General features: G+C 43.9%; 4 protein-coding genes across 5 annotated transcripts in view; 3 read left to right on the forward strand and 1 right to left on the reverse strand.

The window, feature by feature from the left end:
• Positions 1-18,847, forward strand: part of LOC124279895 (nucleolar protein 10-like) — a 34,514-nt gene extending 15,667 nt beyond the window's left edge. The window contains exons 9-19 of one of the 2 annotated variants that reach the window (XM_046715776.1): positions 61-139; positions 2,291-2,440; positions 3,467-3,586; positions 4,100-4,174; positions 6,725-6,856; positions 8,167-8,265; positions 11,432-11,515; positions 14,271-14,447; positions 14,577-14,797; positions 16,495-16,591; positions 18,235-18,847. In XM_046715776.1, coding sequence (XP_046571732.1) covers positions 61-139; positions 2,291-2,440; positions 3,467-3,586; positions 4,100-4,174; positions 6,725-6,856; positions 8,167-8,265; positions 11,432-11,515; positions 14,271-14,447; positions 14,577-14,797; positions 16,495-16,591; positions 18,235-18,372 — 1,372 coding nt within the window. In that variant the 3' untranslated portion in view covers positions 18,373-18,847. Of the gene's footprint in view, positions 1-60; positions 140-2,290; positions 2,441-3,466; positions 3,587-4,099; positions 4,175-6,724; positions 6,857-8,166; positions 8,266-11,431; positions 11,516-14,270; positions 14,448-14,576; positions 14,798-16,494; positions 16,592-18,234 lie in introns of those variants that run through there. The other variant, XR_006899516.1, reaches the window with a different exon arrangement.
• Positions 18,848-19,189: 342 nt separating this feature from the next.
• On the reverse strand, positions 19,190-19,735 carry LOC124279908. The gene has a single exon (XM_046715789.1). It carries the CDS (start codon positions 19,733-19,735, stop codon positions 19,190-19,192), a length of 546 nt encoding a protein of 181 aa, XP_046571745.1.
• Positions 19,736-19,847: 112 nt separating this feature from the next.
• Positions 19,848-20,957, forward strand: LOC124279909 (vegetative cell wall protein gp1-like). The gene has a single exon (XM_046715790.1). The coding sequence runs from the start codon at positions 19,848-19,850 to the stop codon at positions 20,955-20,957; it is 1,110 nt and encodes a 369-aa protein (XP_046571746.1).
• A 2,254-nt stretch (positions 20,958-23,211) lies between these two features.
• Positions 23,212-25,131, forward strand: LOC124279910. Its single transcript, XM_046715791.1, has 4 exons — positions 23,212-23,471; positions 23,544-23,582; positions 23,655-23,826; positions 25,060-25,131. Exons 1-4 carry the CDS (start codon positions 23,215-23,217, stop codon positions 25,129-25,131), a joined length of 540 nt encoding a protein of 179 aa, XP_046571747.1. The 5' UTR covers positions 23,212-23,214.
• Positions 25,132-25,594: the final 463 nt, after the last annotated feature.

A 25,594-nucleotide genomic window follows, 5' to 3' on the forward strand; every position in this document is an offset into this window, starting at 1 on the left:
TTTGTGAGAGTAACTGATAAATATGGGTCCAGTTTGTTATGATTGCCTGTTTCTCCACAGTGTGAGTGTCGTTCCATCCGTGACAGCACTTAAGTACCGAGATGGACTCAACCTGGCTGTGGGCACCAGTACTGGACATGTAGGGAGTATACCCGTCTACTGACACATTAGTACTCCAGTACTGGACATGTAGGGAGTATACCCCATCTACTGACACATTAGTACTCCAGTACTGGACATGTAGGGAGTATACCCTGTCTACTGACACATTAGTACACCAGTACTGGACATGTAGGGAGTATACCCTGTCTACTGACACATTAGTACTCCAGTACTGTACATGTAGGGAGTATACCCTGTCTACTGACACATTAGTACTCCAGTACTGGACATGTAGGGAGTATACCCTGTCTACTGACACATTAGTACTCCAGTACTGGACATGTAGGGAGTATACCCTGTCTACTGACACATTAGTACTCCAGTACTGGACATGTAGGGAGTATACCCTGTCTACTGACACATTAGTACACCAGTACTGGACATGTAGGGAGTATACCCTGTCTACTGACACATTAGTACACCAGTACTGGACATGTAGGGAGTATACCCCGTCTACTGACACATTAGTACTCCAGTACTGGACATGTAGGGAGTATACCCCATCTACTGACACATTAGTACACCAGTACTGGACATATAGGGAATATACCACATCTACTGACATATTAGTACACCAGTACTGGACATGTAGGGAATATACCACATCTACTGACACATTAGTACTCCAGTACTGGAGTATACCCCATCTACTGACACATTAGTACACCAGTACTGGACATGTAGGGAATATACCCCATCTACTGACACATTAGTACACCAGTACTGGACATGTAGGGAATATACCCCATCTACTGACACATTAGTACACCAGTACTGGACATGTAGGGAATATACCACATCTACTGACACATTAGTACACCAGTACTGGACATTCAGGGAATATACCCCGTCTACTGACACATTAGTACACCAGTACTGGACATGTAGGGAATATACCCCATCTACTGACACATTAGTACACCAGTACTGGACATGTAGGGAGTATACCCTGTCTACTGACACATTAGTACACCAGTACTGGACATGTAGGGAGAATACCCTGTCTACTGACACATTAGTACTCCAGTACTGAACAATACCGCCTCCGTGGTGTAGTGGTTAGAGCGTCCACCCGGAGAGCGGACGGTCGCATAGTTCAATCCCGACCCTGTCATACTGACACAGGCGTTAAAATATGGTACTTGTTGGTCCCTGCCTGGCACTTTCGGCATTAATGGGTACAACAAGGACTGGTGGACTCGTAGTCAGTATAATGTGTCTGAGTGGGGTATTCATGCTTCACTACTGCACATGTATGAGTATCCCAGTCTACTAGCACTATAAAACCAGCTTCAGTCTGGGCTATGTACAAGCAGCTGCACATACACATACACACATTAGTACACGCAGTACTGGACATGTATTTTCTCATACCGACGATAAACCCTTTTTCACCTCACCTCACCTCACCCAGTACTGGACATGTAGGGAGTATACCCCATCTACTGACACATTAGTACACCAGTACTGGACATGTAGGGAATATACCCAGTCTACTGACACATTAGTACACCAGTACTGTACATGTAGGGAGTATACCCCCATCTACTGACACATTAGTACACCAGTACTGGACATGTAGGGAATATACCCGTCTACTGACACATTAGTACACCAGTACTGGACATGTAGGGAGTATACCCCGTCTACTGACACATTAGTACACCAGTACTGGACATGTAGGGAGTATACCCTGTCTACTGACACATTAGTACACCAGTACTGGACATGTAGGGAGTATACCCCGTCTACTGACACATTAGTACACCAGTACTGGACATGTAGGGAGTATACCCTGTCTACTGACACATTAGTACACCAGTACTGGACATGTAGGGAATATACCCCGTTGACTCATGCTAAGACTTGCTGTGCCTTGACTTAATGTTTGATCATGTATATGTTGAGTCCTTGTAGTAGGAATGGGTATCTATTCCCAGAATGGCTACACGTGTACTCAATGTCATGGTTCAGAAATAATGCAAAATCAAACTTTCAATGCACTCACTGAACTAGAGATGTAATACATACTGCAGATACTTCATGTAATTCAGATTGTGTTTGTAAGTTGTAAACAGCACCACTCCAGCTGTCCGGCCATCTGAGCGATTCCCTTGCTTTGTACCAGGTTCTCATGTATGACATTCGCTGGGACAAGCCAGTTTTGGTGAAGGATCACATGTATGAACTTCCCATCAAGGACATCGAGTTCCAGCAGAGCCAGGACCTCGTCCTTTCCATGGACACCAAGATACTCAAACTATGGGACCGTCAGACGGTGAGTTGGTAGAGGTAATACTCGAGGTATGGTACCGTCAAAGTATGGGACCGTCAAGGTATGGGACCATCACATGTGGGACCATCAAGGTAGGGGACTGTCAAGGGATGGGACCGTCAGATGGTGAGTTGGTAGAGATGATATTCAAAGTATGTGACCGTTATGTAGGGGACCGTCATGGTAGGGGACCGTCAAGGGATGGGACCGTTATGTAGGGGACCGTCATGGTAGCGGACCGTCATGTATGGGACCATCATGGTAGGGGACCGTCAAGGTAGGGGACCATTATGTAGGGACCGTCGTCATAGGGACCGTCATGGTGGACCGTCATGTATGGGACCATCAAGGTATGGGGAGTTGGTAAGGTATGGGACCATCAGATGGTGAGTTGGTAGAGATATATTCAAAGTAGGGGACCGACGTTATGTGAGGACGTCAAGGTAGGGGACCATCAAGGTATGGGACCGTCAAGGTAGGGACCGTCAAGGGATGGGACCGTCAGATGGTGAGTTGGTAGAGATGATATTCAAAGTATGGGACCGTCAAGGTATGGGACGTTATGTAGGGGACCGTCAAGGTAGGGGACTGTCATGGTAGGGGACCGTCATGTATGGGACCGTCAAGGTAGGGGACCGTCAAGGGATTGGACTGTCAGATGGTGAGTTGGTAGAGATGATATTCAAAGTATGGGACCGTCAAGGTAGGGGACCGTTATGTATGGGACCGTCAAGGTAGGGGACCATCAAGGTATGGGACCGTCAAGGTTGGGGACCGTCGAGGTAGGGGACAGTCAAGGTATGGGACCGTCATGGTAGGGGACCGTCATGTATTGGACTGTCAAGGTAGGGGACCATCAAGGTAGGGGACCGTCAAGGTAGGGGACCGTCAAGGTATGGGACCGTCAAGGGATGGCATGTGTGTGAATTCATAGTAGTTGACAAGATGTAGATAGTCTTCTGACATCATGAGGGTGTTTGTTTTTGCAACACTTGGTGTTGTCTAATGATGATGATATCTATGTTTCAGGGTAAACCATTCACAGCCATCGAGCCTGGAACAGACCTAAATGACTTTTGCCAGGTTCCTGATTCAGGGCTGTTGTTCATGGCAAATGAAGCTCCCAAAATATATTCCTTCTACATTCCTGTAAGTAGATGCACAAACAAAACTGGTGTATACAGATATTATCTGCACTTGTGTATACAGATAATATCCATACTGGTGTATACAGATGATATCTACACTGGTGTATACAGATAATATCTGTACTGGTGTATACAGATGATATCTACACTGGTGTATACAGATGATATCTACACTGGTGTATACAGATACTATCTACACTGGTGTATACAGATAATATCTGCACTTGTGTATACAGATAATATCCATACTGGTGTATACACATAATATCTACACTGGTGTATACAGATAATATCTGTACTGGTGTATACAGATGATATCTACACTGGTGTATACAGATGATATCTACACTGGTGTATACAGATGATATCTACACTGGTGTATACAGATAATATCTACACTAGTGTATACAGAGAATATCTACACTGGTGTATACAGATAATATCTACACTGGTGTATACAGGAAGTGTATGTGACAACAAATGGGTTTCATCCATATTTCCATGTATATTTCAGAGTCTGGGAACCGCTCCCCGATGGTGTTCCTTCCTAGACAACCTCACCGAGGAGTTGGAGGAGAGCTCCACCCCAGCAGATACTGGTTGTATGCTGTGTCAGTAGATACTGGTTGTATGCTGTGTCAGTAGATACTGGTTGTATGCTGTGTCAGTAGATACTGGCTTGTATGTGTCAGTAGATACTGGTTGTATGTGTCAGTAGATACTGGCTGTATGCTGTGTCAGTAGATACTGGTTGTATGCTGTGTCAGTAGATACTGGCTGTATGCTGTGTCAGTAGATACTGGTTGTATGCTGTGTCAGTAGATACTGGTTGTATGCTGTGTCAGTAGATACTGGTTGTATGTGTCAGTAGATACTGGCTGTATGTGTGTCAGTAGATACTGGTTGTATGCTGTGTCAGTAGATACTGGTTGTATTCTGTGTCAGTAGATACTGGCTGTATGCTGTGTCAGTAGATACTGGCTGTATGCTGTGTCAGTAGATACTGGTTGTTTGCTGTGTCAGTAGATACTGGTTGTATGCTGTGTCAGTAGATACTGGTTGTATGTTGTGTCAGTAGATACTGGCTGTATGCTGTCAGTATGTGTCAGTAGATACTGGTTGTATGCTGTGTCAGTAGATACTGGTTGTATGCTGTGTCAGTAGATACTGGCTGTATGCTGTGTCAGTAGATACTGGCTGTATGCTGTGTCAGTAGATACTGGCTGTATGCTGTGTCAGTAGATACTGGCTGTATGCTGTGTCAGTAGATACTGGCTGTATGTGTCAGTAGATACTGGTTGTATGCTGTGTCAGTAGATACTGGCTGTATGCTGTGTCAGTAGATACTGGCTGTATGCTGTGTCAGTAGATACTGGCTGTATGTGTCAGTAGATACTGGTTGTATGTGTCAGTAGATACTGGCTTGTGTATGTCAGTAGATACTGGTTGTATGTGTCAGTAGATACTGGCTGTATGTGTCAGTAGATACTGGCTGTATGCTGTGTCAGTAGATACTGCTAATGTCAGTAGATACTGGCTGTATGCTGTGTCAGTAGATACTGGCTGTATGTGTGTCAGTAGATACCGGCTGTATGTGATCAGTAGATACCGGCTGCATGCGTCAGTAGATACTGGCTGTATGCATGTGTCAGTAGATACTGGCTGTATGTGTCAGCAGATACCGGCTGTACGGCTTGTGTACAGTAGATACAGTAGATGCTGTACATGTGTCAGTATACTGACGGCTGTATGCGTCAGATACTGGCTGTATCATGTATCAGTAGATACTGGCTGTATGCATGTGTCAGTAGATACTGGTTGTATGCTGTGTCAGTAGATACCGGCTGTATGTGTCAGTAGATACCGGTTGTATGCTGCAGTAGATACTGGCTGTATGCTGTCAGTAGATAGTGGCTGTATGCTGTGTCAGTAGATACTGGCTGTATGCTGTGTCAGTAGATACTGGTTGTATGCTGTGTCAGTAGATACTGGTTGTATGCTGTGTCAGTAGATACCGGCTGTATGTGCAGTGTCAGATATGGCTGTATGCTGTCAGTAGATACTGGTTGTATGCTGTGTCAGTAGATACTGGCTGTATGCTGTGTCAGTAGATACTGGCTGTATGCTGTGTCAGTAGATACTGGTTGTATGCTGTGTCAGTAGATACTGGCTGTATGCTGTGTCAGTAGATACTGGCTGTATGTGTCAGTAGATACTGGCTGTATGCTGTCAGTAGATACTGGCTGGATGTGTCAGTAGATACTGGCTGTATGCTGTGTCAGTAGATACTGGCTGTATGTGTCAGTAGATACTGGCTGTATGCTGTGTCAGATGAATCAGTAGATACTGGCTGTATGTGTCAGTAGATACTGGTTGTATGCTGTGTCAGTAGATACTGGCTGTATGTGTCAGTAGATACTGGTTGTATGCTGTGTCAGTAGATACTGGCTGTATGTGTCAGTAGATAGTGGTTGTATGCTGTGTCAGTAGATACTGGTTGTATGCTGTGTCAGTAGATACTGGCTGTATGCTGTGTCAGTAGATACTGGCTGTATGCTGTGTCAGTAGATACTGGTTGTATGCTGTGTCAGTAGATACTGGCTGTATGCTGTGTCAGTAGATACTGGCTGTATGCTGTCAGTAGATACTGGCTGTATGCTGTGTCAGTAGATACTGGCTGTATGCTGTGTCAGTAGATACTGGCTGTATGTGTCAGTAGATACTGGTTGTATGCTGTGTCAGTAGATACTGCCTGTATGCTGTGTCAGTAGACTACTGGCTGTATGCTGTGTCAGTAGATACTGGCTGTATGCTGTGTCAGTAGATACTGGTTGTATGCTGTGTCAGTAGATACTGGTTGTATGCTGTGTCAGTAGATACTGGCTGTATGCTGTGTCAGTAGATACTGGCTGTATGTGTCAGTAGATACTGGTTGTATGCTGTGTCAGTAGATACTGGTTGTATGCTGTGTCAGTAGATACTGGCTGTATGCTGTGTCAGTAGATACTGGTTGTATGCTGTGTCAGTAGATACTGGCTGTATGCTGTGTCAGTAGATACTGGTTGTATGCTGTGTCAGTAGATACTGGCTGTATGCTGTGTCAGTAGATACTGGTTGTATGTAAATCTCTCTCTCTGTTGCAGTGTATGATGACTACAAGTTTGTCACCCGTCTTGAGCTGGAAGAGCTTGGCCTGGGACATCTTGTCGGATCGAATCTTCTGCGGGCCTATATGCATGGCTTCTTTATGGATGTGAGACTGTACCACAAGGTGGGTATGTCATGGACATTAGACTGTACCACAAGGTGGGTATGTCATGGACATTAGACTGAACCACAAGGTGGGGGGTCATGGAGACTGTACCACAAGGTGGGGGGAGACTGTACCACAAGGTGCGGGAGACTGTACCACAAGGTGTGGGGGAGACTGTACCACAAGGTGTGGGGAGACTGTACCACAAGATGTGGGGAGACTGTACCACAAGGTGTGGGGAGACTGTACCACAAGGTGTGGGGGAGACTGTACCACAAGGTGTGGGGAGACTGTACCACAAGGTGCGGGAGACTGTACCACAAGGTGTGGGGAGACTGTACCACAAGGTGCTTACCACAAGGGGAGACTGTACCACAAGGTGTGGGGGAGACTGTACCACAAGGTGTGGGGAGACTGTACCACAAGGTGTGGGGGAGACTGTACCACAAGGTGTGGGGAGACTGTACCACAAGGTGTGGGGAGACTGTACCACAAGGTGGGGGGAGACTGTACCACAAGGTGTGGGGGAGACTGTACCACAAGGTGCGGGGAGACTGTACCACAAGGTGCGGGGGAGACTGTACCACAAGGTGCGGGGAGACTGTGGTGCGGGGAGACTGTACCACAAGGTGGGGAGACTGTACCACAAGGTGTGGGAGACTGTACCACACAAGGTGTTGGGGAGACTGTACCACAAGGTGTGGGAGACTGTACCACAAGGTGTGGGGAGACTGTACCACAAGGTGGGGGGAGACTGTACCACAAGGTGCGGGGAGACTGTACCACAAGGTGTGGGGAGACTGTACCACAAGGTGCGGGGGAGACTGTACCACAAGGTGCGGGGGAGACTGTACCACAAGGTGCGGGGGAGACTGTACCACAAGGTGCGGGGGAGACTGTACCACAAGGTGTGGGGGAGACTGTACCACAAGGTGTGGGGAGACTGTACCACAAGGTGTGGGGAGACTGTACCACAAGGTGTGGGGAGACTGTACCACAAGGTTCGGGAGACTGTACCACAAGGTGTGGGGAGACTGTACCACAAGGTGTGGGGGAGACTGTACCACAAGGTGTGGGGGAGACTGTACCACAAGGTGTGGGGGAGACTGTACCACAAGGTGTCGGGAGACTGTACCACAAGATGTGGGGAGACTGTACCACTATGAGGGTAGATGGGATCCAAACCATGGATATTTTAGTGTTGGTGGTGTGAAAGTCAGGAGGCAAAGTGAGGTATTTGCTAAATTTCTATCTCCGACTTGTTCCAATATTGTAATATGCGTACACAGTGGCCTTCTGGTAACAGCAGTTGTTTTCATCTCAATCAGGCCAAAGCCATAGCCGAGCCGTTTGCCTACCAGACCTACAGGAAGAGCAAGATCCGAGAAAAGATTGATGAGGAAAGAACAAACAGGGTCAAGTTGAAGGTCAGTGCTTCCTGTCCATTGCAGACTGGCAGTACAGAAAGGTTTTCCCATCTCTAGTCTTATTACTAAAGAGTTTGTTTGTCATATTACACAAGTGTTAGTCATGACAGGAGATACAGGTCTGACATGCACTGACTCAGGTATTTACTGGCTGTCATCTAAAAGCTGGAATGCTGCTGACTAAATTACAAACATGTTTTCTGTATTTATAATTGTAATAGATGTGGAAATGTTGCACTAAAACGTGATGTCTTGTGTAATATGACAGACTAACTCTTGTGTTATATGACAGACTAACTCTTGTGTTATATGACAGACTAACTCTTGTGTTATATGACAGACTAACTCTTGTGTAATATGACAGACAAACTCTTGTGTTATATGACCGACTAACTCTTGTGTAATATGACAGGCTAACTCTTGTGTTATATGACAGACTAACTCTTGTGTTATATGACAGACTAACTCTTGTGTTATATGACAGACTAACTCTTGTGTAATATGACAGACTAACTCTTGTGTTATATGACAGACTAACTCTTGTGTTATATGACGGACTAACTCTTGTGTTAAATGACCGACTAACTCTTCTGTTATATGACAGACTAACTCTTGTGTTATATGACAGACTAACTCTTGTGTTATATGACAGACTAACTCTTGTGTTATATGACCGACTAACTCTTGTGTTAAATGACCGACTAACTCTTCTGTTATATGACAGACTAACTCTTGTGTTATATGACAGACTAACTCTTGTGTAATATGACAGACTAACTCTTGTGTTATATGACCGACTAACTCTTGTGTTATATGACCGACTAACTCTTGTGTTATATGACAGACTAACTCTTGTGTTATATGACAGACAAACTCTTGTGTTATATGACAGACTAACTCTTGTGTTATATGACAGACTAACTCTTGTGTTATATGACCGACTAACTCTTGTATAATATGACCAACTAATTATTGTATAATATGACCGACTAACTCTTGTATAATATGACCAACTAATTATTGTATAATATGACCAACTAACTCTTGTATAATATGACCAACTAATTATTGTATAATATGACCAACTAACTCTTGTATAATATGACCAACTAATTATTGTATAATATGACCAACTAAATCTTGTATAATATGACCAACTAATTATTGTATAATATGACCAACTAACTCTTGTATAATATGACCAACTAACTCTTGTATAATATGACCAACTAATTATTGCATAATATGACCGACTAATTATTGCATAATATGACCGACTAATTATTGTTTAATATGACCAACTAATTATATAATACTATGACCGACTAACTCTTGTATAATATGACCAACTAATTATTGTATATAATATGACCAACCATAATATGACCAACTAATTATTGTATAATATGACCAACTAACTCTTGTATAATATGACCAACTAATTATTGTATAATATGACCAACTAACTCTTGTATAATATGACCAACTAACTCTTGTATAATATGACCAACTAATTATTGCATAATATGACCGACTAACTCTTGTATAATATGACCAACTAATTATTGTATAATATGAGCGACTAACTCTTGTATAATATGACCAACTAATTATTGCATAATATAACCAACTAATTATTGTATAATATGACCAACTAATTATTGTATAATATGACCAACTAATTATTGTATAATATGACCAACTAATTATTGTATAATATGACCAACTAACTCTTGTATAATATGACCAACTAATTATTGTATAATATGACCAACTAACTCTTGTATAATATGACCAACTAACTCTTGTATAATATGACCAACTAATTATTGCATAATATGACCAACTAACTCTTGTATAATATGACCAACTAATTATTGTATAATATGACCAACTAACTCTTGTATAATATGACCAACTAATTATTGTATAATATGACCGACTAACTCTTGTATAATATGACCAACTAATGACCTTGTATAATATGACCTAACTCTTTGTGGACTAATTATTGTATAATATGACCAACTAATTATTGTATAATATGACCGACTAACTCTTGTATAATATGACCAACTAATTATTGTATAATATGACCAACTAACTCTTGTATAATATGACCAACTAATTGTTGTATAATATGACCAACTAACTCTTGTATAATATGACCAACTAATTATTGTATAATATGACCAACTAACTCTTGTATAATATGACCAACTAATTATTGTATAATATGACCAACTAACTCTTGTATAATATGACCAACTAACTCTTGTATAATATGACTAACTAATTATTGTATAATATGACCAACTAACTCTTGTATAATATGACCAACTAATTATTGTATAATATGACCGACTAAATCTTGTATAATATGACCAACTAATTATTGTATAATATGACCAACTAACTCTTGTATAATATGACCAACTAACTCTTGTATAATATGACCAACTAACTCTTGTATAATATGACCAACTAATTATTGCATAATATGACCAACTAATTATTGTATAATATGACCGACTAATTATTGTTTAATATGACCAACTAATTATATAATACTATGACCGACTAACTCTTGTATAATATGACCGACTAATTATTGTATAATATGACCAACTAACTCTTGTATAATATGACCAACTAATTATTGTATAATATGACCAACTAACTCTTGTATAATATGACCAACTAATTATTGTATAATATGACCAACTAACTCTTGTATAATATGACCAACTAACTCTTGTATAATATGACCAACTAACTGTTGTATAATATGACCAACTAATTATTGTATAATATGACCAACTAATTATTGTATAATATGACCAACTAACTCTTGTATAATATGACCAACTAATTATTGTATAATATGACCAACTAACTATTGTATAATATGACCAACTAATTATTGTATAATATGACCAACTAACTGTTGTATAATATGACCAACTAACTGTTGTATAATATGACCAACTAACTGTTGTATAATATGACCAACTAATTATTGTGTATGAAAACTGTTTTTGAGTGGACAGCAGATGCCCAGTCCTCACCGTGAGTGACCAGTTATAGGAATATTATGAAATGCTGGTAAAGTGAACAGTTTGTTCTCGCTCCAGTCTTCAGCTGTGAGAATGTTGTTGCTTCACAGAAGCTGCCCAAGGTGAACCGTGACTTGGCCGAGAAACTGATTGCTGAAGCCGAGGACACTGCTGTGGACAGGAGAAAGAAGAAGGTGAGTGTAGCAGTGACACAGATAGACAGACGGGCACTGGAAGTAGGTGAGTGTAGCAGTGACACAGACAGACAGACGGGCACTGGAAGAAGGTGAGTGTAGCAGTGACACAGACAGACAGACGGGCACTGGAAGAAGGTGAGTGTAGCAGTGACACAGACAGACAGACGGGCACTGGAAGAAGGTGAGTGTAGCAGTGACACAGACAGACACACGGGCACTGGAAGAAGGTGAGTGTAGCAGTGACACAGACAGACGAGCACTGGAAGAAGGTGAGTGTAGCAGTGACACAGACAGACAGACGGGCACTGGAAGAAGGTGAGTGTAGCAGTGACACAGACAGACAGACGGGCACTGGAAGAAGGTGAGTGTAGCAGTGACACAGACAGATGGCGGGCACTGGAAGAAGGTGAGTGTAGCAGACAGACAGACGGGCACTGAAGAAGGTGAGTGTAGCAGTGACACAGACAGACAGACACTGGAAGAAGGTGAGTGTACAGACAGACAGACGGGCACTGGAAGAAGGTGAGTGTAGCAGTGACAGTGACACTGGAAGACAGTGACACAGACAGACGGGCACTGGAAGAAGGTGAGTGTAGCAGTGACACAGACAGACGGGCACTGGAAGAAGGTGAGTGTACCAGTGACACAGACAGACGGAAGAGCACTGGAAGAAGGTGAGTGTAGCAGTGACAGACAGACGAGAACTGCGCCACTTATGGTCACTGGAAGAAGGTGAGTGTAGCACCACTTGTGCCTCCCTTACACCATTTGTGTCCTTTTTACACCTTTTGTGCCCCTTTTATACCATTTTTGCCCCATTTATACCACTTATGTCCCTTTATATCATGTGTGCCCATTCATACCTTTTGTGTCCCCTTTACAGCATCTGTGTCTCCTTTACACCTTTTGTGCCCCCTTTATAACATTTCTGCCAATTTATATCATTTGTGTCCCCCTTACACCATTTGTGTCCTTTTAGTACCATTTTTGCCCCATTTATACCATTTGTGCCCCTTTATATCATGTGTGCCCATACATACCTTTTGTGTCCCCATTCATACCTTTTGTGTCCCCCTTACAGCATCAGTGTCTCCTTTACACCTTCTGTGCCCCCTTTGTACCATTTGTGTCCCCCTTATGCCACTCCTGTCCCCTTTAGACTATTTGTGCCCCATTTATACCATTTGTGTCCCCCTTACACCTTGTGTTCTCAATTTATATCATTTGTGCCCCTTTATACCACTTATGTCCACCTTATACCTACAGGGGCGGTGGGTATACTAGTGGTTAAAGCATTTATACCATTTGTTGCCCCTTTTCGATTCCCCACATGGGTACAATGTGTGAAGTCCATTTGTTTCCCCTTTATCCCATTGGTTTCCCCTTGCTGGAATATTTAAAAACGTAAAGCCATACTCAGTCAGTCAGTTATACCATTTTTGCCTCATTTATACCATTTGTGCCCCCTTTACAACTTTTGTGCCCCATTTGTTTCCCCTTTATACCAATTGTTTCCCCTTTATACCATTGGTTTCCCCTTATACCATTTGTTTCCCCCTTATACCATTTGTTTCCCCTTTATACCATTGGTTTCCCTTATACCATTTGTTTCCTCCTCATACCATTTGTTTCCTCCTTATACCATTTGTTTCCCCTTTATACCAGTTTTCCCCTTTATATCAGTTGTTTCCCCTTTATACCATTGGTTTCCCCTTATACCATTTGTTTCCTCCTCATACCATTTGTTTCCTCCCCTATACCATTTGTTTCCCCATTATACCCCCTTTCAGTTGTTTCCCTTTATACCATTTGTTTCCCTTTACCACCATTACCATTTGTTTCCCCCTTATACCATTTGTTTCCCCCTTATACCATTTGTTTCCGCTTTATACCATTTGTTTCCCTTATACCATTTGTTTCCCCTTTATACCATTGGTTCCCCTTATACCATTTGTTTCCTCCTTATACCATTTGTTTCCCCTTTATACCAGTTTTCCCCTTTATATCAGTTGTTTCCCCCTTATACCAGTTGTTTCCCCTTTATACCATTGGTTTCCCCTTTATACCATTGGTTTCCCTTATACCATTTGTTTCCTCCTCATACCATTTGTTTCCTCCTTATACCATTTGTTTCCCCTTTATATCAGTTGTTTTCCCCTTATACCATTTGTTTTCCCCTTATACCATGTTTCCCCTTATACCATTGGTTTCCCTTATACCATTTGTTTCCCCTTATACCGTTTGTTTCCCTTTATAACATTTGTTTTCCCCTCATACCATTTGTTTCCCCGTTATACCATTTGTTTCCCCTTATATCAGTTGTTTCCCCTTTATACCATTTGTTCCCCCTTATGCCACTTGTGTCCCATTACGCTACTAGTTTCCTCTTGATGCCATTTGTCTCCCTCCGCTTAATGCCATTACACTTCAAGATGGTTGGTGCACCTGTGCTCTTTTCTCCTCTTTATACCACTGGCCTCCCCTTTATACCACTTGTGTCCTCCTTACACAATACCAACTGTGTCGCACCGACAGTCATCTCCGCATTTCACCACTTTTCTTCCCAATATTCTTATTGTTTTATAGACTGGTAGTACTTTTTCTCATCACAATAACGCTGAAATACTGCCAGTGGGACTCAACATTTGACCCTCATAGACATCAGAGCTACTGTAAGTGCCCGCAGTCCCTAGTAAGGTGGTCTCCTTTTGGTTGCTGTTTTGTTTTATGATGTGTCATTGCTGTATTGTAGCGACCAACAGAGAGCCTTCTGGAGGACAAGCGATTCTCTGCTATCTTCAGCAACCCTGACTTCCATATCGACCAATCCAGCGAAGAGTTCCGACTTCTCAACCCTGTTCTGTCGAAACGCGTGAACGCAGCAAGAAAACAGAGGTCACAGAATCATTCACGGAGGTTGAGGTATGTGGTCTCTTGTGGTGTCAACCATTCATCTGTGGAAATTTGTGTTTCAAAGACTGGTGACAATTGATGATAGGTTGCTTCTGATGTGACAGCTATGGAGAGGGAAGGTTGAAATGCTGTGTCCTTTGTGCAGGAGATGGAGGGGAGAGGCAGTGACGAGGAGAGCAGCAGCTCGGATGATGAGCGCACATGGACACAGGAAGTCAAGGAGCAACATCGCAAGCTGCAGCGTGAGAAGCGACTACAAGAACGACGGGAGATGCAGGAAGCGCATATCAAACCTAAATTCTACGAGATGAAGGAGGCTGAGGAAATGAAGTCTGTCCACGATAGGCAGAGGAGGAAAGAGATGAAGTGAGTCCAGTGATTGCATCATTACGGGGTGTCGGCGTCGCTGGGTTGGGCTTGGAGTCGCAGGGTGGGGCTGGGTGTCGCTGGGTTGGGCTAGTGGGTTCATCTCAATGCACTGTGTGAACTCAATCATCTTTGCATCTGACTATTTTCCAGAAAATTCTAACTCTGATGAAGGAGTATGTTGATTGATGTTTGCTGTAACAACTTGTACTGGGAGTGTATGCTTCTACTTTACTGGGAGTGTGCTTCTAACAGATGCTGGGAGTGTATGCTTCTACTTTACTGGGAGTGTATGCTTCTACTTTACTGGGAGTGTATGCTTCTACTTTACTGGGAGTGTATGCTTCTACTTTACTGGGAGAGTATGCTTCTACTTTACTGGGAGTGTATACTTCTACTATAGGAGAGTATGCTTCTACTATACTGGGAGAGTATACTTGACTGGGACTCTACTATACTGGGAGAGCATGCTTCTACTTTACTGGGAGAGTATGCTTCTACTTTACTGGGAGAGCATGCTTCACTTTGCACTGGGAGTGCTGCTTTCCTGGGACTTTACTGGGAGAGCATGCTTCACTTTTACTGGGAGTGTATGCTTCTACTTTACTGGGAGAGTATGCTTCCCACTTTACTGGGAGAGTATGCTTCTACTTTACTGGGAGAGTATGCTTCTCTTTACTGCTTCTAGTACTTTACTGGGAGTGTATGCTTCTACTTTACTGGGAGAGGTGTATGCTTCTACTTTACTGGGAGTGTATGCTTCTACTTTACTGGAGAGCATGCTTCTACTTTACTGGGAGTATGCTTCACTGCTTCTACTTTGCTGGGAGTGTATGCTTCTACTTTACTGGGAGTGCTTCCATGCTTCTACTTTACTGGGAGAGTATGCTTCTACTTTTACTGGGAGAGTATGCTTCTACTTTACTGGGAGGTATGCTTCTACTTTACTGGGAGAGTATGCATGCTTCTACTTCTTACTGGGAGAGTATGCTTCTACTTTACTGGGAGAGTATGCTTCTACTTTACTGGGAGAGTATGCTTCTACTTTACTGGGAGAGTATGCTTCTACTTTACTGGGAGAGTATGCTTCTACTTCTACTTTACTGGGAGAGTATGCTTCTATACTTCCCACTTTTACTGGAGATGTATGCTTCACTTTACTGGGACTTCTACTTTACTGGGAGAGTATGCTTCTACTTTACTGGGAGGCGTATGCTTCTACTTTACTGGGAGAGTGTGCTTCTACTTTACTGAGAGTATGCTTCTACTTTACTGGGGTGTGTATGCTTCTACTGTCTTCCTACTGGGAGAGTATGCTTCTACTTCACTGGGAGAGCATGTTTCTTCTTTACTGGGAGCATGCTTCTACTTTACTGGGGAGTGTCTGCTACTTTTACTGGAGGACTTTACTGGGAGATGCTTCTACTTTACTGGGAGCGTATGCTTCTACTTTACTGGGAGAGTATGCTTCTACTTTACTGGGAGAGTATGCTTCTACTTTACTGGGAGATGCTTCTACTTTACTGGGAGAGTATGCTTCTACTTTACTGGGAGTGTATGCTTCTACTTTACTGGGAGAGTATGCTTCTACTTTACTGGGAGTGTATGCTTCTACTTTACTGGGAGAGTATGCTTCTACTTTACTGGGAGAGTATGCTTCTACTTTACTGGGAGAGTATGCTTCTACTTTACTACAGGATGAGTCTGTCTGATCGTCTGGCCACCGAGGACAGCATCAAAGTCTCAGATGGAGGCTCCATTGGAAACAAAGAGATGACCTTCACCTTCAAGAAGGTGAGTCCCAGTAGATTAGACTAGATAGTGTAGACACGTAGATACACTGGATATTGTACACGAGTAGATAGACTAGACAGTGTACACAAGTAGATAGACTTGAAAGTGTACAAGAGTAGATAGACTAGACAGTGTACAGGAGTAGATAGACTACATAGTGTACAGGAGTAGATAGACTAGACAGTGTACAGGAGTAGATAGACTAGACAGTGTACAGGAGTAGATAGACTAGACAGTGTACAGGAGTAGATAGACTAGATAGTGTACAGGAGTAGATAGACTAGACAGTGTACAGGAGTAGATAGACGAGACAGTGTACACGAGTAGATAGACTAGACAGTGTACAGGAGTAGATAGACTAGACAGTGTACAGGAGTAGATAGACTAGATAGTGTACAGGAGTAGACAGTGTACAGGAGTAGATAGACTAGACAGTGTACAGGAGTAGATAGACTAGACAGTGTACAAGAGTAGATAGACTAGACAGTGTACAGGAGTAGATAGACTAGACAGTGTACAGGAGTAGATAGACTAGACAGTGTAGATAGGACAGTGTACAAGAGTAGATAGACTAGACAGTGTACAGGAGTAGATAGACTAGACAGTGTACAGGAGTAGATAGACTAGACAGTGTACAGGAGTAGATAGACTAGACAGTGTACAGGAGTAGATAGACTAGACAGTGTACAGGAGTAGATAGACTAGACAGTGTACAGGAGTAGATAGACTAGACAGTGTACAGGAGTAGATAGACTAGACAGTGTACAGGAGTAGATAGACTAGACAGTGTACAGGAGTAGATTGACTACATAGTGTACAGGAGTAGATAGACTAGACAGTGTACAGGAGTAGATAGACTAGACAGTGTAGAGAGTGGATTGAGGACAGTGTACAGGAGTAGATAGACTAGACAGTGTACAGGAGTAGATAGACTAGACAGTGTACAGGAGTAGATAGACTAGACAGTGTACTGGAGTGTACTGGATAAAATACTTGTCAAGTTTCTTTGACACATGAGGAAACCCTGACAGTAGGAATCCCTTGCGTTGCCATGCAACGATATGCGTCACTATTTTTCGATTGGCTAAAAACTACACGGTTCCTATTTATATCCAGTTGGACCTGACATTTTGTGCATCACACGGTCGCTCAGTTATTTCTCACACGTCTTCAAATACAAATACATGGTTGGAAATAGTGATCGATGAATCGTCTAGACAAACCACATCACCAACTCGCTCACACAAAAACATGTCAGTTCTCCTTAAAAATTCTCAGTACACCTCCACTTGCAATATGTAATATGATGTAAGTACACTCGCATCCCCAAAAGTTATCTGGAGCCCTGAATGGAAATTTGGTATCACTACACATCACAGACCTCATGAAATACTATATATCTAGAAGATGGACAAGTGAAAGAAAGGCCAAGGTTTTGTCCAGATACCAGTTCCACTAGACATGAGAACTTGGGCCACTCCAGCAGTTATTACTGGAGTAATTTGTAATCTTTCTTTCATGTTTATGTCTGCTTTCAAACTGTTTCACTTAAAACCAACAGCATTCCGCTGTGCTATATATCCTTATGCTATATAATCTTTATGTTGTATAATCCTCATGCTATATCATGCTTTATTCCCCAGAGTGCCCACCAGAAGAAAAAAGAGATGCTCCAGCAAGAACATCAGACAGAGCGGCGCCAAATCGGTCGCTCAGCTAAGGAAATTTCCAGGAAGATAAGAACAAAACCCAAATTCTGGATGGGGAAGCGTGTTGGCTGATGTGAAAAAAAAGGCAATGTTGAAAAAACAGAATCAGAACACCAGAATCAGGGAACAACTTATAGAATTCATTACACTAAAGCAAGTTGCCATCTCACTTGACACTTCATGGAGGGTTGCAGACTTCCATCATCACGTCATGAGGCGTCAGTGGACACTGCCGAGTACCCCACATTGTGGACGATTCTCATGTACATTCTGAGACTTGTATCTCATTAAGAAAACCTGCTACAATTGTACATTGTCCTCCCGTCAATGTGGAATTGTTGACTGTTAATTAATTTTGTAGGAAGACTCCCAAATGCTGTAGTACACAGTATTAAGTGTCTATTGTTCTAATGTAAATATGGTAGGTAAAACAATGATGGAGACTGTTCTTTGCAAATGAAATGTGGACAAGTGTCTCAAAGTACATTTGTTCATGGGCTTCACCCTGCAGGGCTTTGATTTGTAAATACATGTATTGTAAATAGTGTTTAACTCTACTTCCTTCTGGTGTTCCTGTCACCTCAAGGTGAGACTATTTCTCAAATACCGTTCAAGGCAATGTTAGAATAACCAAACTCAGTAAATCTGACCCACATCTACCCACTGCTGCTGTCATTCCTGTTGAGGTGAATGTGTTCTTTTGTATTGTATTTCTTTTGTCATACCGTTACCTTCCAAATGTCCCCACAGGACCTTGTATATCTATCTTCATGTACCAGTAGGACCTTGTGCCATCTCCCTCCAGGACATTGTACCATCACCCTTCATATCCCCGCAGGACCTTGTACCATCTCCTCCATGTCCCAACAACACCCTGTACCATCTATCTTCATCCTCCCTGCAGATCCTTGTACCATCTCCCTCCATGTCCCAACAAGACCCTGTACCATCTACCTCCATGTCCCCGCAGGACCTTTGTACCATCTCCTCCATGTCCCCTCACAAGATCCTTGTACCATCTCCCTCCATGTCCCCGCAGGATCCTTGTACCATCTCCCTCCATGTCCCCGCAGGACCTTGTACCATCTCCCTCCATGTCCCCGCAGGACCTTGTACCATCTCCCTCCATGTCCCCGCAGGACCTTGTACCATCTATGTTCATGTCCCTGCAGATCCTTGTACCATCTCCCTCCTTCTCTCCTTGTACCATCTCCCTCCATGTCCCCGCAGGACCCTTGTACCATCTCCCTCCATGTCCCAGCAGGACCTTGTACCATCTCCCTCCATGTCCCTGCAGGACCTTGTACCATCTATCTTCATGTCCCTGCAGATCCTTGTACCATCTCCCTGCAGATCCTTGTACCATCTCCCCTCCATGTCCCCAGCAGGATCCTTGTACCATCTCCTCCATGTCCCCAAGAGGACCTTGTACCATCTCCCTCCATGTCCCCCACAAGGGACCTTGTACCATCTCTCCTTCTGTCCCTCAGATCTCTGTACCATCTCCCTCATGTCATGACCCCAGGACCTTTGTACCATCTCCCTTCATGTCCCCTCAAGCAGACCTTTGTACCATCTCCTTCATGTCCCTCACAGGATCCTTGTACCATCTCTCCATGACCCTCCAGGACTGTGACCATCTCCCTCCAGGACCTTTGTACCATCTCCCTCCATGTCCCTCGCAGCAGGACCTTGTACCATCTCCCTCCATGTCCCATCTCCCTCCTTGTACCATCTCTCCTCTCATGTCCCTGCAGGATCCTTGTACCATCTCCCCTCCATGTCCCCAGGAGGATCCTTGTACCATCTCCCTCCATGTCCCCGCAGGACCTTGTACCATCTCCCTCCATGTCCCAGCAGGACCTTGTACCATCTCCCTCCATGTCCCCAAGCAGGGACCTCCATGTCCATCCATGTCCCCTGATCCTTGTACCATCTCCCTCCATGTCCCCAAGCAGGACCTTTTGTACCATCTCCCTCCATGTCCCTGCAGATCCTTGTACCATTCCCTCCATGTACCATCTCCCTCCATGTCCCTCAGCAGGGACCTTGTACCATCTCCCTCCATGTCCCTCAGGGACCTTTGTACCATCTCCCTCCATGTCCCAGCAGGGCAGGACCTTGTACCATCTCCCTCCATGTCCCTGCAGGACCTTGTACCATCTATCTCCATGTCCCTCAAGCAGGACCTTTGTACCATCTCCCTCCATGTCCCTGCAGGACCTTGTACCATCTCCCTCCATGTCCCCAAGAGGGACCTTGTACCATCTCCCTCCCCAAGATGTACCATCTCCCTTCAGTCCCTGCAGACCTTGTACCATCTACCTCCATGTCCCCAAGAGGACCTTGTACCATCTCCCTTCATGTCCCAGCAGGACTCTTGTACCATCTACCATCCATGTCCCCTCAAGAGGACCTTGTACCATCTATCTTCTCCCTTCATGTCCCCAGCAGGACCTTGTACCATCTCCTTCATGTCCCATGTCCCTCATGTCCATCTTAGCAGGACCTTGTACCATCTCCCTTCATGTCCCCTCAAGCAGGACCTTGTACCATCTCCCTTCATGTCCCATCTTTGTACCTCCATGTCCCAAGAGGACCTTTACCATCATCTCCTTCATGTCCCCGCAGGACCATCATCTCCCCTCATGTCATAGACCATCTCCCTTCATGTCCCAGCAGGATCTTGTACCATTTTGTACCATGTCCCAGCAGGACCTTTACCATCTATCTTCATGTCCCCTGCAGATCCTTGTACCATTGTACCATCTCCCTTCATGTCCCATGTCCCTCCTTTCATGCAGAGGACCTTGTACCATCCCTCCCTTCATGTCCCAGCAGGATCTCCCTGCAGATGTACCATCTCCTGCAGATCCATGTCCCTCCCATGTCCCCTGCAGGACCTTTGTACCATCTACCTCTATGTCCCCGCAGGACCTTGTACCATCTATCTTCATGTCCCCGCAGATCCTTGTACCATCTATCTTCATGTCCCAGCAGGACCTTGTACCATCTATCTTCATGTCTCAGCAGGACCTTGTACCATCTATCTTCATGTCCCAGCAGGATCTTGTACCATTCCCTCGCAGGACTTTGTACCATCTCCCTTCATGTCCCAGCAGGACCTTGTACCATCTCCCTTCATGTCTCAGCAGGACCTTGTACCATCTATCTTCATGTCCCATCAGGGTCTTGTACCATTCCCCGCAGGACCTTGTACCATCTCCCTTCATGTCTCAGCAGGATCTTGTACCATCTCCCTTTATTTCCCAGCAGGACCTTGTATCAGCTCCCTTCATGTCCCAGCAGGATCTTGTACCATATCCCTTCATGTCTCAGCAGGATCATGTACCATTTCCCGCAGGACCTTGTACCATCTCCCTTTATGTCCCAGCAGGTCCTTGCATCATCTCCCTTCATGTCCCAGCAGGATCTTGTACCATCTCCCTTCATGTCTCCGCAGGATCATGTACCATTCCCCGCAGGACCTTGTACCATCTCCCTTTATGTCCCAGCAGGACCTTGTATCATCTCCCTTCATGTCCCAGCAGGATCTTGTACCATCTCCCTTCATGTCTCCGCAGGATCATGTACCATTCCCCGCAGGACCTTGTACCATCTCCCTTTATGTCCCAGCAGGACCTTGCATCATCTCCCTTCATGTCCCAGTTGGACATTAACAAGTATGGTCATTTAAAGTTTCTGGCATACAATCCTGAAGATATAACATGAAAATATTAAAAACGAACTCGATGTCAAAATCTGGTGTAAATTCCACCAATTACTGACACTCCTTCTCATTGACTGTATCAGATGAGGAATTTGATGTTTGGGTATTGTGGTCCAGTCTTGATGTAGATCTTGTTCCAATACATGAAGATTTGTACTGGTGGGTCCCTCTGGGACACTGTGGGTGGTAGAACACACCAAACACTCTATGGGACTGATGTAAGGAATCACCAATGGCACATGCACAATGTGGCCTAGCACAGTGTTCCATAAAGACTGACCTTGTGTTCAGAGGATGGTCATTGAAATGCGGTACAACCCTGTTGACTTTCAACTAGCACTTTACCCAGCTGATATTAAGACTCTTGCTTTAGGTCAGACACACATCTTGCATGTAATGCTCACCTTTGATCATGGTATTGCAATACTTTTTTCATGTGTATGGTAACCAATGAGGGGAGAAACTTGATTCTAACATACAAACAACATTACTTTCTGCAGCCAATTGTGGCGCCACCTATGACCTATTCATCAATATTCCAGTCATATGACGGCGCCATGCTCTGCAACCAGGAGTGAGTGAGTGAGTGAGCTTAGTTTTACGCCACACTCAGCAATATTCTAGCTATATGGCGGTGGTCTGTAAATAATCGAGTCTGTACCAGACAATCCAGTAATCAACGGCATGAGCATCGACCTACGCAACTGGGAACCGATGACGAATGTCAACCAAGTCAGTGAGTCTGACCACCCGATCCCGTTAGTCGCCTCTTACGACAAGCATGCTGCAACCAGGAGCTGCGGATATGAAGAGCAACTAACCAAAACCAACAATGGAGTTTTATATTGTTATTTATTGACAGGAACGGTCAATGACAAATGTAATTGTAAACTTCAGCACTAACATAAAAGTAACATACAGCAGTCAATAGTCCTTTATAAACACAAAGAAATGCAAACTTACATAAGTTCCTGGAGCAACACCATGGGTCTGTCCCAACCACAAAGGTCCCTGGAACAACACCATGGGTCTGTCCCAACCACAAAGGTCCCTGGAACAACACCATGGGTCTGTCCCAACCACAAAGGTCCCTGGAACAACACCATGGGTCTGTCCCAACCACAAAGGTCCCTGGAACACCACCATGGGTCTGTCCCAACCACAAAGGTCCCTAGAGCAACACCATGGTTCTGTCCCAACCACAAGGTCCCTGGAACAACACCATGGGTCTGTCCCAACCACAAGGTCCCTGGAACAACACCATGGGTCTGTCCCAGCCACAAAGGTCCCTAGAGCAACACCATGGGTCTGTCCCAACCACAAGGTTTCTGGAGCAACACCATGGGTCTGTCCCAACCACAAGGTCCCTGGAGCAACACCCTGGGTCTGTCCCAACCACAAGGTTCCTGGAGCAACACCCTGGGTCTGTCCCAACCACAAGGTCCCTGGAGCAACACCCTGGGTCTGACTTTACAAGGTCCCTGGAGCAACACCCTGGGTCTTACTTTACAAGGTCCCTGGAGCAACACCCTGGGTCTGTCCCAACCACAAGGTCCCTGGAGCAACACCCTGGGTCTGACTTTACAAGGTCCCTGGAGCAACACCCTGGGTCTGACTTTACAAGGTCCCTGGAACAACACCATGGGTCTGTCCCAACCACAAGGTCCCTGGAACAACACCATGGGTCTGTCCCAACCACAAGGTCCCTGGAGCAACACCCTGGGTCTGACTTTACAAGGTCCCTGGAGCAACACCCTGGGTCTTACTTTTACAAGGTCCCTGGAACAACACCATGGGTCTGTCCCAACCACAAGGTTCCCAATCATAGGGATGCTCACCCACAAGTCTGTTTCAGCCCTAAGAAGAGACAATTTTACTTCTTGCTATCACATGACGTGCCAGAATATGCAGGGCAAACGATGGGACCCTCCCAATACACAATGATGTTAATGTTACATGCAACAGATCATTCTAGTTATCTGTTTTGCAGAGGTTTGTTTATTAAATATACAGGAAACTTGAGTCTAAGATGCTAGTTTCACCATCCTGTCTACCCACATGTTGCACATGACTGGAAGTAGAAATAGTATCACACATGTGACCATGTGGCAACTGTGTCCAAAGATATTTTGGGTACAAGATGACACCAAATGTTTTTCCTCAAACTGTATTTAAATGCAACAGGTGTAAGCTGGTTATAAATCTGCCTTGAATAGCGTTCCCTGTATATTACAGCATGTCATCTCAATGTAAGAAAAAAGTCTAAATTGTGCATGCCTCAGAAATTTACCACTTGGGTGAAACCCACACTCATGATGATAGTACTGACATGCTTGTGACGACAGTACTGACAAGCTCATGACGATAGTACTGACACGCTGTGAAACATGATCTGGCCAACCTGGGATTTCAACCTACAGGTGTCTGAATGGAACACACCTACTCACTATCCATTCACAGACGAATTGGCCACCCTTGCCCTGTAGGAGAAATAACAAAGGACAGTCCATCTTAATACTGGCAGTATAGAAGCCTTTCAGATGGATGACTGAATCATCTTGATGATGAAGAACATCATCTGGCTGCACCTCATCTTTACAAACTCAAGACGTTTCTCCTGAAAATTGTAATGGCGAACATGATTATTATTGGGAGACAATGTCTCTAGCTATGGGGGTCATTAAACAAATGTTGAACAAGTAAAGTAAAATCCTAAACTTCCCCAATAATGCCCACAACCAATACTGTCTGCGGCATGACAATACGACATATATATCCTTGCTGAGAGAATATATGATATATACACATTTTACATACAGACAAGTGTTGACTGGTGTATTATCACATTGTTTTGCAGATCTTTAAGATTTCTCTAAATTACAACTGATTGAAATAGAGAAACCAAACAGTTATTCTCTCCTCAGCAATCTGTATGAACACCACTTCAGTTCAAAACACATAACTAATGAAATCAAATCCCAGAAAAGATATAACGCTATATCCTTACTTGATAAAAACCTGACCTTCAGTTTGCAAGTCTCCATTACATCACCCTTACAGCCATGGCTGCAGATGAGAACCTGCAGCAACTTCAAGCCTGACAGTGTTCACCGCCCTGTTGAGAAGGGTCACGCGGCAGGGAGACTCAATATATATGGAAGTAAGGCTGTGGTTTACTTGAGAAGTCAATGTAGATACTTATTTGCTTTGAGATATATAGGACAACTGTTCACAAATTTAAAAGCCAGAATAATTTGCTGCAATTTTAGAAACAAAGTATTTTGTCTCCACAAAACCCATACAGGGAATCAAGTCTCAGTATTTACCAATGAAATGCTTTCAAACAGCAACAAAAAATATCTTTTCAAATCATTATTCAGTCCAAGATCTAGTGTTGCCATACCCTGACAGAAAGCCACACACACACACACACATGAATTCCAGTTTGTTAATGACCTGATGCTGATGTAAGTTGTACATTCTACCTACACCCCTCGCACTCTGCAAGATGGTAAGACATTGCTCAGTTCAAGTAAGAAATTCCAGCAGGTAATGGCAACTGAC

This window comes from Haliotis rubra, unplaced genomic scaffold, assembly GCF_003918875.1.
Source record: "Haliotis rubra isolate DU_JTF1 unplaced genomic scaffold, ASM391887v1 Scf258, whole genome shotgun sequence".
NCBI lineage: Eukaryota > Metazoa > Mollusca > Gastropoda > Lepetellida > Haliotidae > Haliotis > Haliotis rubra.

Coding starts and splice junctions, on each gene's coding strand:
- LOC124279910 (XM_046715791.1), top strand. CDS start 23,215: ATGGTTCTGTCCCAACCACAAGGTCCCTGGAACAACACCATGGGTCTG. Junction 23,583..23,654: donor GGGTCTGTCCCAACCACAAG/GTCCCTGGAGCA, acceptor TGACTTTACAAG/GTCCCTGGAACAACACCATG. Junction 23,827..25,059: donor TCCCTGGAACAACACCATGG/GTCTGTCCCAAC, acceptor CCTGACCTTCAG/TTTGCAAGTCTCCATTACAT.
- LOC124279908 (XM_046715789.1), bottom strand. CDS start 19,735: ATGGTACAAGGTCCTCTTGGGGACATGGAGGAGATGGTACAAGGATCC.
- LOC124279909 (XM_046715790.1), top strand. CDS start 19,848: ATGTCCCCTCAAGCAGACCTTTGTACCATCTCCTTCATGTCCCTCACA.